The 16,237-nt window shown below is 39.5% G+C and overlaps 1 protein-coding gene across 1 annotated transcript in view; it reads left to right on the forward strand.

The window, feature by feature from the left end:
• MARCHF1 (membrane associated ring-CH-type finger 1) overlaps positions 1 to 16,237 on the forward strand; it is a 426,345-nt gene that overhangs the window by 281,284 nt on the left and 128,824 nt on the right. Inside the window, exon 6 of the mRNA XM_044276862.1 lies at positions 9,023 to 9,170. Within this exon, the coding sequence (XP_044132797.1) occupies positions 9,023 to 9,170 (148 nt within the window). The remainder of the gene's footprint in view (positions 1 to 9,022; positions 9,171 to 16,237) is intronic.

Consider the following 16,237-nt stretch of genomic DNA (forward strand, 5'->3'; position numbering starts at 1 on the left):
TCAAGTAAGGTATAGCCCAGGGCTGGCCAACTTGCGGCTCTCCAGCTGTTGTAAAACTACAATTCCCACCATGCCCTGCTGTAGGCTGATAGCTGTAGGCAGACTGGGCATGCTGGGAGTTGTAGTTTTGCAACAGCTGGAGAGCCACAGGTTGGCCATCCTTGGTATAGCCACTAGACAGTGTGGAGCTGTGAAGGTACACCTCCTTATTCGGGCCCCGGCGCTAATGAAAACAGCTAATTGGCAGGGGTGCCAGGAGTTGGAACCTGCTCCTCTGATATTGATGACCTATCCTAAGGATTGGTAATTAAATTCAGTGGCACATGAACATCACTTAGTTTGTTATTCCTCTTCTAAAAATTATTTACTAGCCCCAACTTTTCATGTGTTTAGTGGATTTTTTTCGTACACCACTACATACACCACTACAAACTTATACTGGTTTGTCTTCCTGTGTAGGTAAGAGTTAGAGTGTATTTTGTACACCTTCAGCAGTGAGGCTATGGTTAACTCTCAAATTTCTCCATATCTTTTCTGTGATAATATTTATTTCTTTTCTAGTATCTCTTTTATATTTGATAACGATCCCATTGGTGTCAATGTCAATACTCCAGCTTTTCAGACTGACAATCTATCGCACTCATATAGATCTTCCTCTGACTGCCCCCATTGCTACACTTCTCACTGCATTACATTAGTTCTTGCTATAACAATGCTTAGCACAATGATTATACAATTGCAAGAAAAAGTACATGAACCCTTAATGAATGTGTTAATGAATTATCCAAGTTACTATCTATATTTAAACAATAGTTAAAATCTTTTTTTCAGTTTTCACACTGGCCACTAAGACTAAATTGTAACTTTCCAGTAGCTATTATATTATTATCACAGGATCCACTATTCACAATAGGTGATATCATGGCTTATCTACTCCCTCCTGACCTCTGCACAGATCACAGAGCATGCTTAGAAAACACCGCCATATAAGCCAATTGTGTCCCCTCCTGCCCATTGTGACTATGGCCCATGAAGGTGCTCTCAAGACAGGAAGTCTTAACATATTTTAGGCCTAGTGACCAGTGTGAAAATTGCATTATATGCATTTTTTTCTATTTTGATAGTGACACAGAAAAATGTAAATGACAACACCCCAAAAAAAAAAAAAAAAAAAATATTTAACATTGAAACATGATATAAACAATAGGTCATTTTTTGATAACACATTCCCCTTAAAGGGGTTGTTTGACCCCCTAAAGTAATATGAAGTAAATGGGTATTAAATCTCCAGCATTTCCATATAGATGATTGGAGCATCAGTGTACATGTTTGACCTGCCACTTTACTTCCAGGGTCTCTGTAGGATACCATCATTGATGGCAGTCTCAATAGTTAGACCCAACCAATCTAATAGTTTTCCCCTACCCTTTGGATAAGTAATAACTTGACATAATTGGAATAACCTTTTAAAAACTATAATGTGTTTAACATAAAAACCCACTTTCCTGTTTCATCAGGACTCCATTCCAGCAGTGATGGTTCCATTCCTGCTGCTTATGGTCTCCTGTGAGGACACATCACAACTGAAGCCAATGAATTGCTCTAGCATATCTGGTCCACAGGGAACAGGAAACAGTGGGGATGGAACCCCCAGTGTGGGAATGGAGCACCGGTGACTTCTTTTTTTGTTTTTGTTTTTTCTAGTATATTCCCGCTTTTAATTTATTTCAGCATGGGGATCTTTAGGGAGATTACATTAAAAGTGGGAGTTTCACAGGTTCCTTGCCAATTAATTAAAGGCACACAAAGCCTGACAGATATGTTCTCACATGCAGTAAGTTTGGTTAGTGTGAACCATGATTCAATGCAAACAAAGTTAAGAAGTCTTCACAAGTCATGTTATAGAGATTCAGGAAGACTGGGAAAAGCTACAAATGTTTTCTTATAGACCTGGGTGCTAGAGATAAGCACATTTCTTGAAATTTATTTCAGATCAGGTTTGCCAAGTTTTTGTTTTTGTTTATTCATTTTCATATACATTACAAAAACAAGCAATATAACACTTCAGTACATATTTTTATCAAACCAACACCCTTCCCACCCACAACCCATAAGGAGAGAGAGAGGGGGAAAGAAAAAACAAAACAAAAAAAACTACATACCAGTATACCATTGATTCAATATTTGTTCCTTCCCTTATTATTCCAGCTTATTCTTACTATTTTAATATTATTCACAATTTTTTTTCCATTTGCACACCATTTTAAAAAAAATAAGCAATCTTGCCTGAAACAAAAGCTTACAAATTGCCTGTTTTACCACCTTTCGGGGCTTTAGATGAATTGTACCTCCCAGTATACAGACTATCAGATCTTCATATATCTGTACTCCTAAGGCTTCTTTCACACGGGTGTCGCGTGTGTGGGCCGGACAAGATGCGGGTGCGTTGCGGGAAAATGCAAAATTTTTCCACGTGAGTGCAAAGCGTTTTAATGCGTTTTGCACGCACGTGAGAAAAATCGGCATGTTTGGTACCCAGACCTGAACCAGGACTTCTTCACAGACATTCGGGTTTGGGTTAGGTGTTCTGTAGATTTTATTATTTTACCTTATAACATGGTTACAAGGGAAAATAATAGCATTCTTAATACAAAATGCTTACTAAAATATGGCTTTAGCGGTTAAAAATAATAAACAAATTTAATTCACCCTATCCACTTGATCGCCTAGCAGACCTAGGACCTTCGATGACATCACTGCGCTCATCACATGGTCAATCTCACGGCCCATCACCATGGTGCTGGACCATGTGATTGACCATGTGATAAGCGCAGTGACGCCACCACAGGTCCTTTTTATCAAAAAAAAAGAAAAAAGACATGCCAGGCTGAGCGTTCAACTGGATTAAAGTGAGTTTATTAATAGTTTTTTTATTTTTAACCCCTCCATCACTATTTTACTAAGCATTCTGTATTACGAATGCTATTATTTTCCCTTATAACCATGTTATAAGGGAAAATAATAAAGATCGGGTCCCCATCCCTATCGTCTCCTAACAACCATGCGTGAAAATCGCACCGCATCCGCACTTGCTTGTGGATGCTTGCGATTTTCACGAAGCCCCATTCACTTCTATGGGGCCTGCGTTGCGTGAAAAACGCACACTATAGAGCTTGCTGCGATTTTCACGCAACGCTCCAGTGATGCGTGAAAATCACCGCTCATGTACACAGCCCCATTGAAGTGAATGGGTCCGGATTCAGTGCGGGTGCAATGCGTTGCACCCACACGGAATTCTCCCCCATGTGAAAGGGGCCCAAGACTCTATCAATAATATGTGCTATTTCAAACCAATACCTAAATAAATTGGGGTATCTCCAAATTAGATGTATAAGACCTGCATGTTCTTCCCCACATCTTGGACATTCATCTGTTGTTCTTAAACCTATTTTATTTTTCATATTAAAGGTGTACGATGTAACCTATGAATAAGAAAAAACTGAGAGACCCCGTGTGAGGCCCTTATTAAAACGAATCTTTTTTCCATTTTTCTTTTGCTGGCATTATTCTCTCTGTTTGTATTAATTTAATTAACGACCTATATCTCCTTGAAATATTACCTTTAGCTTTTCCCTCCTTAAGAAATTGATCCATATCCCTGGAAGAAGCCTTTTTATATTTCTCCGTATCTACTGAAGAACTAATTGCATCTCTTATTTGCAAATATTTATAGTAATCTTTTCTTGGAATACCAAATCCATTAATCAAACTCTCAAAATCCTTCAATTTATCCCCCTCAAACTAACACCTCTACTCTCTCAATTTACATATTGCTTAATTTTCTAAAGCTAACACAAATTAATATTATTCCATATATGGGGTGCATTTTAAATATCCTTTTATACCCATAATTTTTTAAAATTTCTCTCCAATTGTAATCCATTAGATTCAATATTTGGTTATCAGTGATTTTATAACCCAAAATACCTGATTTTAGAACCTCTAACAAACTAACCTGATAACTCTTAAAGCCCTTATTTATTATCATTCCTCTCCATAAAGAACTTACTTCACCAACTTTTATGTGTTCAAATTGTGCTACCAAAAAGTATAAATACCAATTTGGGAGAGAGAGACCCCCTTCTCTAGTAGGAAGTTGAAGCATTTCTTTTTTATCCTAGATATTCCTCCGTTCCAAATAAAGTCCCCCATTAATCCATCTAATGCCTTAAAATATATTTGGAATCCAAATTGGGGCATTTTGCATAACATTTACAATCTTAGGGCTCTTTCACACAAGCGGATGCTGTGAGGGTAATCCGCTGCGTGAAAGAGTGCCAAACCCTGCTCCAGACAGCAGAAACACGGAGCATTAACATGATTGATAATGCTCTGTGCCTCTCTGTGACCTTTTTACTACAAAATCACAGCGAGATAAAATTGTCACCGTGATTTTGTAGTAAAAAGTTCACAGAGAGGCACAGAGCATTATCAATCATGTTAATGCTCCGTGTCTCTGCTGTCCGGAGCGGGGCTTGGCTCTTTTTCACGCAGCGGATTACCTGCACAGCATCCGCTCGTGTGAAAGAGCCCTTAGGGAGAAAAACCATCTTTAATTCGTCCTATCATTGACAATGGTAGCCTTTTCCAAATGTGAATTTTTTTTCTTAATTCCTTTTATCAATAGAACTTTCCTTTATTTCTAGCCTTGCACAGGGTCTCCCTTAGTTCTGGTAAATTCCTTATAGATTTCAAAGGGTAATCCATCTCCTCCTGGCGCTTTCTTTTCCTTAACAGATCTCAGTGCCCTTTCTAATTCCTCCAATTGAATCTCTCTCTCCAGATAATCTCTCTGGTTCATCATCAGTTTTTTAAAGGGAACATAGTTTAAATATTGACATAAGATATCCTTCTCATAGAATATTTTAGAGCTATATAACTCCTGGTAAAAGGTCCTAAAAACCTCACTTATCTGTTCCGGAGTTTTTACAATCTTGCCCCTATTGTTTTTTTTTGGCTCCTATCTATGATTTTTTTCAGTTGGTTTTTCTCTATGTTGGATAAAATATTCCCCACTTTCTCACCCTCTGAAAAAACTTTACCCCTTGAAAAAACAAAGTTGTTTGAGATTTTTCCATATAAATATCTTTAACATTCTCCTGTTCCTCTTCCCATTTATTCAAACTATCTTCTGATAGATTTGCTATATAACTCCTACTTGCCTCTTCCAACTTCAGATCAGCTTTTTTATTTTACATTTTTCTTTTTTCTTCCAAAAGTTTATCTTATTGATCAGAATACATAAGAAAGCTTTAGCAGAATCCCAAACTACTTACCGTATTTTTCGCTTTATAAGACGCACCTGATGATAAGAAGCACCTAGGTTTTTGAGGAGAAAAATAAGAAAAAAATATTTTGAACCAAAAGGTGTGCTTTTGGTAGGTTTTGAACTAATGGTGGTCTGTGGATGACGCACTGTTATGGGGATCTCTGGATGACGCACTGTTATGGGGGGATCTGTGGATGACGCACTGTTATGGGGGGATCTGTGAATGACACTGAGGGGGGATCTGTGGATGACACTTATGGGGCTCTGTGGATGACACTGAGGGGGGCTCTGTGGGTGACACTGAGGGGGGCTCTGTGGGTGACACTGAGGGGGGCTCTGTGGATGACACTGTGGGGGGCTCTGTGGATGACACTGTGGGGGGCTCTGTAGATGACACTGATGGGGGATCTGTGCATTACACTGATGGGGGATCTGTGGATGACACTTATGGGGCTCTGTGGATGACACTTATGTCATCCACAGATCCCCATAAGTGTCATCTACAGATCCCCCATCAGATGGTTCAGTGTGGAGAGAGGAGACGGGGACACTTATGGCGGGGCCCGGTGCAGTGACTCTACTCTAATACACCGGGCCCGCAACTGTTAAACATTCAATTTGATCTCTATATCTAATTGTATACACGCTGTATGGTACTTACTGTAGTACCAGATGTATAACATTAAGACGGCGCAGACCAGCATCTTCCTCGGTCATGCGCCGCCTGTCGCAGCTCCCTCCTGATGCGCCGCCTGCCCCAGCTCCCTCGGTCATGCACCGCCTGCCCCTGCTCCCTCCTCATGCGCCGCCTGCCTGCTTATCTCACTTTATGAATGAACAGATAGGCGGCGCATGACAGAATAAGCTGGGGCAGGCGGCCAGCGAAGTATTCGCTTTATAAGACGCACGGCCATTTCCCCCCCCACTTTTTTGGGGGAAAAAGTGCGTCTTATAAAGCGAAAAATACGGTACTTATTATTAGATGAATCTTTATTTACTTGAAAGAAAAACTTTAATTCTGCCTCAATATCCACCTTGTCTTTTAATATAGTTAACCAATGGGGATTACATTTAAACAATAGAGGGCCCTGCCTAATAGAAAGTTTAACCTCCACTATAAGTGCATAATGGTCTGATGGCCATGGGAACATACTTCATTTTTTATATATTTTTTTCAAGTAATCTTTTATTTCCAATGGCCATATCAATCCTTGACTAAGTTTGGTGTATTTTTGAATAGCAGGAATAAGTTATTTCCTCCAGATTAAATAATCACCAGACATCTATTCAATTAAACTCAGCCATTAAATTAGCCAAGTTTGTATTGTAATATTTGGATTTACCATCAGGTATTCTATCCTTGATTGGATCCAATATCGCATTGTAATCTCCTACAGCTATCAAAATACATTCTTGCTTATCTAACATATACTTTTGAAGATAATATAACACATCAGGTTTATATAGAGGAGGAATATAAATATTTGCTTTAACCATTTTTATATCATCTATATTACATTGTAAAAAGAGATACCTTCCGCAGTCATCTGCCTTACATGTCACACACTCAAAATTAATTTTTTTATGAACTAAGATAGACACTCCTCTAAAATATGATGTATATATAGAGTGGTAACCCCCTTCAATCCATCTTTTCTCCACCCATTTCACAGAATCTCTATCCAAATTTTTCCTGCAGGCAGATGACGACAGGCAAGTACCTCCTGAGCCAATCAAAAATGGCAAATCTATTTATTCTTTCTCAACCTCTCAGCAAATCTCTCAGATTTACCAACTTAAAAAAAAAAAATATCTACCTGAATCAAAAGTAATATTAAAGGCCCCGAGAGAGAGCACATTCTTTTTGGAAAACAATTTAGCTTTCCTTCCAAAAGGAAAAAAAAACTGAGCGTGTAACCTAGCAATCCAAAGTCAATGCTTAGCCATTTTATACAGGCCTTCAAGCATAACTGAGGTCATAGCTAAGCCAATATGTCAACTACAGCTGCAAGACCTTGGTCAGGATTAGAGAGGGGGGGGGGGTACTATTGCTCCATATGGAGATTTCCTAGTATGCGAAGTATGTGTGTGGCCATTGTAGACTAGGCAACACTCCACTTGGTTTCTGGTAAAAGGATATACAAATTAGCTTTCCTTCAAAAAGGAAAAAATACAACTAAGCCTCTGATGTCAACAGAGTTTGCTACTCTTTCCCAGAAACCCAGAGGAACATTGATTGACTTACAATACTCCTCATGTGTACTTGAGGAGAAATAGTACTCCATGAGGAGAAATAGTACTCCAACCAAGGGCTCTTGTGCAGCCAAGCACATTTTCTTTGCTCAGCTCTGAAAAAGGATAGTTACACAGAAAGAGCTGGTTTACTGGTATGAGACATTCCATTTTCCTTTCCTTATTATATATACATATTGCTTTATGCTTCACAGATCAATTTTCTCCTATTTTCTATAGACTACATTTTTTGGTGGTAGCTTTGAACTGTTCAATCAGTGCTTTTTCATAATCAGATGTTTTATCTATTGCCATGCTTTTGTCACCACATAGTGCTTCTATAGAAAACAGACATTCATTCCAGTACCCTTTCCAAACTAGTAACTTTAACAACTATGAACACAGCATCAGCCGCACGATTAAAGGCGCCACACAGCCATTAACACTGAATATCAGCTATGCAGTGTGGTCTTCATTAGTTAAATTAAAGGCAGATATGTCCTAATTGGTAGTGCGGTTCTCAACAGCAGACAGCTGCATCCCGAATGGATGACGACCATGCTATGTAGTCTTACTCTTAGACATAACACCAGGAACAGCTCATACTCTAAGCAGGTACTTAGGGAAACTGACCCATAACACATTTAGATACACATTTCTAGATCTATAGCTGCCTAGAAAGTGATTGGCGTTTTGTTTTGGGAATCATAACAACACTTTGACTCTGATCATTTTTTTGTTCTGACCCTATTGGGTTCTATCACTTTTGATAGAAATAATAGTGTAGCATGCAGCACTATTCTTGCTACAAAGTAATGGAAACCTCAACAGAATCACGATGGTAATCATTAGTGATAATTACCTTATGGGTCATTTCAAGCTCTTTAATGCCAAGACAGCTTTAGTAATCTTCAAATGACAGCAACATATATGGCTATGGGTGAACACATGACTGCTGGTGGTAACAAGCAAAGTCTAACAAACTGCACTGTAGGATTTTTTATATTAAAACAAAAGGTTTGAAATGTTTTTGCTTTTTGATGGTAAATGCCTGCCAGTGTGTATACACACATGCCACTTCAGGTCATGTGACCTTCCTTCATCTTTTCTGGCTTCTAATCTGGCTTCTAATCAGAATCAAATTGCCAAAGATTCTAATTAGGAACTGCTTCAAAATTTATGAAAAAATAGGTTAGAATTTGATTGGTTTAGAATCAATTCACTCATTTCTAGTCATCATTATAAATCAATGGTTTATGTCAGCACCAGTGTGCAATGGATGCTGCACAACACTGTGGCTATGAATGGAAACCATGATGCCAGTGTGCACAGAGCCTTTATTATACTAATGCCTATGATCAATTATATAATGAGATGTGGCAGATTGGATGTTTAATAATCTCCCGGAAAATAATTTCTGAGATTTTAACTTTATAAATATTTTTTCCATTTTCATTTCAGTGGGAAAAGCTGCAGATGACCAAAAGTGAAAGGAGGAAAATATTCTGTTCTGTAACTTTTCACATAATTGCCATTACTTGCGTAGTATGGTCTTTATATGTGCTTATTGACCGGACAGCAGAAGAAATCAGGCAAGGGAATGACAATGGTAAGATATTATATGGACATGATGCAGATGACTTGTTACAGATTTACTAAGCTGAATGTATCAGCTTTTTATTTTATTTGATGAATTCTAGGAGAAAAATGAAGCACTTGGCATGAGCCAAAATTGTTGTGTTTGAGAAACCTTTTAGAGTCTCCAAGGCAACTTGTAAACTCATCCATCCTACATTATTGATTACCCTCTCCGTATGTGTTCAATAGGTTTTCTCTACTCATTGCGACATATTCAACATTGTATTTAAGAAAGATTTATGACATTCATACATTCAAAACAACGATTGGAATATATCAAGCTCTGCGCTCCAGAATTATGGCTTAAAAAAATTCGGAGAATAGGGCTTTAAGAATTTTTAGTTTTACTTGCTCAAAAATTCAGCATTTTACACCACTATTAATTTTTAAAAATGAAAATTGGGCATGGTTAGCCTGTCGATTTAAGCCAGATTAAGAAGTGCAGCTTTGGTCGCTCTTGTAAAGGTGTGATGTAGAAAGTGAAGAAACAGCCATAGGCGGGGTTGTTAGTCTTAAAGATGATGCACCAAATGTATCAAACATTCTGCAAAATTTGATAATTTTGGCCAAAATTACACCAGTGCACACACTCCTACAAAACATATTGTATTTTACAAAGTTCTGCATCATTTTTTTGACCCATGCAACTGTTTTGGAAAAAGAAAGTAGTGCTTCAGAGTTACACTAAAATATCTGCTACTGACATTGCTCTTAGCCTGCATTTGACCTGCTGCTGAATGTGGGAATCAGTACACGGGGGAGAGATACTGTTGCATTGTTCACACAGTGTGCTAGTCATGCAAAGGTATAAAAAGCTACAAAATATGAAGAGACACCAACTAAAAGCATCTGTATGCTTTTTCCAAAACACTTAGGGTTTAAAAGAACGCACTGACCTGGAGAACTCTACTGTAGTATCAAAAGGGATTTTTACTGGATTTCTGTTTAGCCATTGTGGTGGTGATTTATATTTCATTGTTGTAAATAATATTATTTTATTATATTGTCACCTCTGGATTTTAGGGCTCTGCTTTATGTTGTGAAATGTCAACAAGAACTTTAATGGCAAAGAAAGCTGTAAAAGTCACTAGACTCCACAGTAATACCACATTAGTTACTAAAATATTTTCTCTTTTTTCGGTTATCAGAAGTCTTTGTGTTTTTGTGAATCAAATATATCAATAGATATTTAGGAAATTGGCCACTTAGATTAAATTCCTTAATATGATTATTTCTAGTTATCTGGAATTTAAAAAAATGACATAAGGGCATATCTGTTCAAGGAACACTAGACATTGAAATGAATGCTAAACATAAGAGATGAACAAAGTTTAGAAAAATTTGATTCGGCTGCTTCACCAAACTTTCTTAATCCCGAATCACTTTCCACTGCATCATGCTGCCCCCCGTCATTTATCCCCTCAGATGCCGCGTTCATTGCTGATTGCGGCATCTGTGACTCACATTCAGCCTTTCAGGGGTTGATTAAGGGTCCCGTCTTGATTGAAGAAAACCCACCAGAGGACCTGCGGAAAATGTGATGACGTCATCACATGATCATGCTGGGCATGCGCTGTGACATCAAGTGTGCAAGTTGATGAGGTGATTATTTAGGAAAAATTGATTAGTTAGGAATCGCAAGGAAATTCGGCTTTGTGACCACTAGAATTTTTCCTGAAATTTGGATCAAAGTCCACTTTGGAAACTTCGATTCGGTCAACACTACTAAACACACACAAGACATATATCAGCCTTCGCTGTTTGTCATTGAAAAGTGCATTCTGCAATATTCTAAGATGAATAGTCTTGTAAAACTCCTGCACAAAGAGAACACAGGGGTTCAGCTCCTCCTTGTCTGTTCAGTTTTGTGGTTGACTAAAGGGGTGTGGATTTGTAAATGGTCAGCACTACATAACAAGAGGTAATGATGCATCTCTAGACCTGTCCAAAAGTACTGACACTGAACTGCCATCAAATGTAATCCAGATAAAAAGACTCTCACCATAACATTATTAATCATTTTTGCAAACTTTTTAGACTGTCCTAAAAATAATTCTTAATTGACCCATCTACTAACTGCTAGGAATTGCTGTATACAAGTGTTTTACTAGCACCATACAGTGCATACTGGTGTCATGTAACCTCCTACTCAAGTGAAAGGAATATATATTTGGCACATATAAAAAAAAAATACATACCATTTTAGAAAACAATTCCATCTATTCATCTATCATCTCTATACAGTTGCAAGAAAAAGTATGTGAACCCTTTGGAATGATATGGATTTCTGCACAAATTGGTCATAAAATTTGATCTGATCTTCACCTAAGTCACAACAATAGACAATCACAGTCTGCTTAAACTAATAACACACAAATATTTAAATGTTACCATGTTTTTATTGAACACACCATGTAAACATGCACAGTGCAGGTGGAAAAGGTATGTGAACCCCTAGACTAATGACATCTCCAAGAGCTAATTGGAGTGAGGTGTCAGCCAACTGGAGTCCAATCAATGAGATGAGATTGGAGGTGTTGGTTACAGCTGCCCTGCTCTATAAAAAAAACACACACCAGTTCTGGGTTTGCTTTTCACAAGAAGCATTGCCTGATGTGAATGATGCCTCACACAAAAGAGCTCTTAGAAGAAGTTCAGCACTGCTGCTACTCTCCCTAGGAGTAGCCATTCTGTAAAGATGACTGCAAGAGCACAGTGCAGACTGTTCAATGAGGTGAAGAAGAATCCTAGAGTGTCAGCTAAAGACTTACAAAAGTCTCTGGCATATGCTAACATCCCTGTTAGCGATTCTATGATACGTTAAAACACTAAGCAAGAATGGATTTTATGGGAGAGTACCACAGAGGAAGCCACTGCTGTCCAAAAAAAACATTGCTGCACGTTTACAGTTTGCACAAGAGCACCTGGATGTTCCACTGCAGTACTGGCAAAATATTCTGTGGACAAATAAAACCAAAGTTGAGTTGTTTGGAAGAAACACACAACACTATGTGTGAAGAAAAACAGGCACAGCACACCAACATCAAAACCTCATCCCAACTATGAAGTATGGTGGGGGGGGGGGCATCATGGTTTGGGGCTGCTTTGCTGTGTCAGGGCCTGGACAGATAATGGAAGGTAAAATGAATTCCCAAGTTTATCAAGATATTTTGCAGGAGAAATTAAGGCCATCTGTCCACCAGCTGAAGCTCAACAGAAGATGGGTGTTGCAACAGGACAACGACCCAAAGCATAGAAGTAAATCAACAACAGAATGGCTTAAACAGAAGAAAATACGCCTTCTGGAGTGGCCCAGTCAGAGCCCTGACCTCAACTCAATTAAGATGCTGTGGCATGACCTCAAGAAAGCGATTCACACCAGACATCCCAAGAATATTGCTGAACTGAAACAGTTCTGTAAAGAGGAATGGTCAAGAATTACTCCCAACCGTTGTGCACGTCTGATCTGCAACTACAGGTAACGTTTGGTTGAAGTTATTGCTGCCAAAGGAGGTTCAACCAGTTATTAAATCCAAGGGTTCACATACTTTTTCCACCTGCACTGTGAATGTTTACATGGTGTATTCAATAAAAACATGGTAACATTTAATTATTTGTGTGTTATTAATTTAAGCAGACTGTGATTGTCTGTTGTTGTGACTTAGATGAAGATTAGATCACATTTTATGATCAATACATATCATTCCAAAGGGTTCACATACTTTTTCTTGCAACTGTACACAAATAAATATATACAGGGAATTCAAAAGGTAAAGATCTCTACTATGTTTTTATACAGTCAAATTAAATTGCTCAGGGGATGCTAGCAAAATTCTAATCTATTCAGTTTCTTGATGATCAGCTAATGTGGACCAACACAACTCACTTACTCAGTCATCAGCAAATGTAAAAATAAAAGTAGAAAAACAGCATTGTGTATATCCCTATACATACGTGCAACCCATCTAATGTATATAGAAAGTAAGACTGACAGCCAGGGGCGTAGCTAAACCCTCATGGGCCCTGGTGCAAGAGTTCAGCTTGGCCCCCCCCCTCCCTCCCTCAGTGCTTTGTGGACAGGGGTAGGGAAGCACATAGCCTTCATGCTGCCTAAGGCAAAAATTGAGACGGCCACCCCCATGCCAAATTCTTGACCTAACCCCTTCCCTCCAGCCAGAAGTGTAACTTGACCTGCATGCACTTTCTATAATATCTGTGTCTTCTTATGCGACACAAGGGTCTTCGGGCCCCCTCAGGCTCCTGGGCCCGGTAGCGACTGCTACCTCTGCACCCCCTATAGCTACGCCCTTGCTGACAGCACTCCAGATTTGTGAAGCCTAAAATATCAATAGCAGGCTTGTAAAAACAAGAGTAAAAATTTAAATAAACAGGTATAAAAATAAGCCTGCTATTGATATTTTAGGCTAACATGTGTAAGGCCTCTTTCACACGGGCGTGAGTTTTTTTGCCCGGATAAGAGCCGGGTGCGTTGCGGGAAAATGCGCGATTTTTTCTGCGCAAGTGCAAAACATTGTCATGCGTTGCACTCGCGTGAGAAAAATCGCGCATGTTTGGTACCCAAACCCGAACTTCTTCATAGAAGTTCGGGCTTGGGATTGATGTTCTGAAGATTGTATTATTTTCCCTTATAACATGGTTATAAGGGAAAATAATAGCATTCTGAATACAGAATGCATAGTAAACCAGCGCTAGAGGGGTTAAAAAAATATAAAAAATAATTTAACTTACCTTAGTCCACTTGCTCGCGAAGCTGGCATCTCCTTGTGTCTCCGCTGCTGATGAACAGGACCTGGGGTGAGCTGCTCCATTAAATACAGGTTAAGGACCTTCGATGACGTCACTCCGGTCATCACATGGTACGTCACATGATCTTTTACCATGGTGATTCACCATGGTAAAAGATCATGTGATGACAGGAGTGACGTCATCGAAGGTCCTTAAGCTCTATTTAATGGAGTAGCTCACCCCAGGTCCTGTTCATCAGCAGCGGAGACACAAGGAGATGCCGGGCTTCGCGAGCAAGTGGACTAAGGTGAGTTAAATAATTTTTTATTTTTTTTAACCCCTCTAGCGCTGGTTTACTATGCATTCTGTATTCAGAATGCTATTATTTTCCCTTATAACCATGTTATAAGGGAAAATAATAATGATCGGGTCTCCATCCCGATGGTCTCCTAGCAACCATGCGTGCAAATCACACGGCATCCGTACTTGCTTGCGGATGCCATCCGATTTTCACACACCCCATTCACTTCTATGGGGCCTGCGTCACGTCAAAATCGGAAAATATAGAGCATGCTGCGATTTCAACTGAACGCACAAGTGATGCGTTAAAAACATCGCTCATGTGCGCAGCCCCATAGAAATGAATGGGTCAGGATTTAGTGCGGGTGCCATACGTTCGCCGCACGGATCGCACCCGCACGGAAAACTCGCCCGTGTGAAAGGGGCCTAACAGTTTTGATCCATAATATAATTATTTACACTTAGGCCTCATGCACACGACCGTATGTATTTTGCAGTCTGCAAAAAGCAGATCTGCAAAAAATACCGATGACGTCCGTGTGCATTTCGTATTTTGCGGAACGGATCAGCTGGCCTCTAATAGAACAGTACTATTCTTGTCCGTAATGCGGACAATTATAGGACATGTTCTATTTTTTTGTGTAACGGATATACGGAAATGGAATGCACACAGAGTAACTTCAGGTTTTTTTTTATGACCCCAAATGAAAACGCTATGGACACGGAACAAAAATACGTTAGTGTGCATGAGGCCCTTGGCTGAGTTTACACTTCAGTTATTTGGTCAGTTATTTCCATTAGTTATTGTTAACCAAAACCAGGTGCAGGTCAAAAACACAGAACTGGCGGACATTTTCTATTATACCTTATCTCTGAGTAGGCTTCACTACTGGTTTTGGCTCACAATAACTGATGGAAATAACTGATAAAATAACTGAAGTTATGTATTATCACTGAGGGGATTAATATATTGAACAACATAGGGGCACATTTATTAAGTCAGATGTTTTAGACGTCGTCTCAATAAACCCTATAGCTGGCGGTGGATCCACCGGAGTTACGAAGATGTGCCAGCCTCTACATAAGTTTAGCGGATACTCCGCCACTTCTAAATGTAAGACAGCTTCCTAGCTAACGGCCGGATGTACTCAGCGCTCCACAAACATCGCGAGTAGTGGTGTGATGAGAGAAGACACATCACTTTTCGCAATGTAAAGCTCCTCCCATCCCTGCTTCGGAGCCATAACCTAGAAGTAACTGTGAAGAGCAGAGCTGAAAGTGACTGCTCTGTCAGCATCTAGTGACCTAGTGTGAAAGAGAGAGAGGAAGGGACAGTTAAAAAGGCGGGAGAGTTGAAGCTGGGGGAATCCCTCCTGGACCCCTCTGAGTTTGGCCTCATGCACACGACCGTTGTGTGCACCCGTGGCCGTTGTGCCGTTTTCAGTTTTTTTTCGCGGACCCATTGACTTTCAATGGGTCTGTGGAAAAATCGGAAAATGCACAGTTTGGCAGCCGCATCCGTAATCCGTGTTTCCTGGCCGTGAAAAAAATATGACCTGTCCTATTTTTTTCACGGCCAACGGTTCACGGACCCATTCAAGTCAATGGGTCCGTGAAAAATCACGGATGCACACAAGATTGTCATTCGCGTCCGTGATCCGTGTCCGTTTTTTCCTATCATTTCAATGGCAAACTTGACTTAGATTTTTTTTTCATTTTTCATGTCCGTGGATCCTCCAAAAAACAAGGAAGACCCACGAGCGAAAAAACGGTCACGGATCACGGACCTACGGACCCCGTTTTTGCGGACCTTAAAAAAAAACGGTCGTGTGCATGAGGCCTTTATCTTGGCAGCTATTAATTGCCAAAAATGTATACAGATAATTATATATTACTGCAGGGGCCATTTTGTACAGGGGCCATTTTGTGCTGTAGGAATACAGCATATTTTTTTTCATGAATCGCCTGTCAGTGCCAAACCAGTTTATTTTT

The sequence above is a fragment of the Bufo gargarizans genome, chromosome 1 (assembly GCF_014858855.1).
Source record: "Bufo gargarizans isolate SCDJY-AF-19 chromosome 1, ASM1485885v1, whole genome shotgun sequence".
NCBI lineage: Eukaryota > Metazoa > Chordata > Amphibia > Anura > Bufonidae > Bufo > Bufo gargarizans.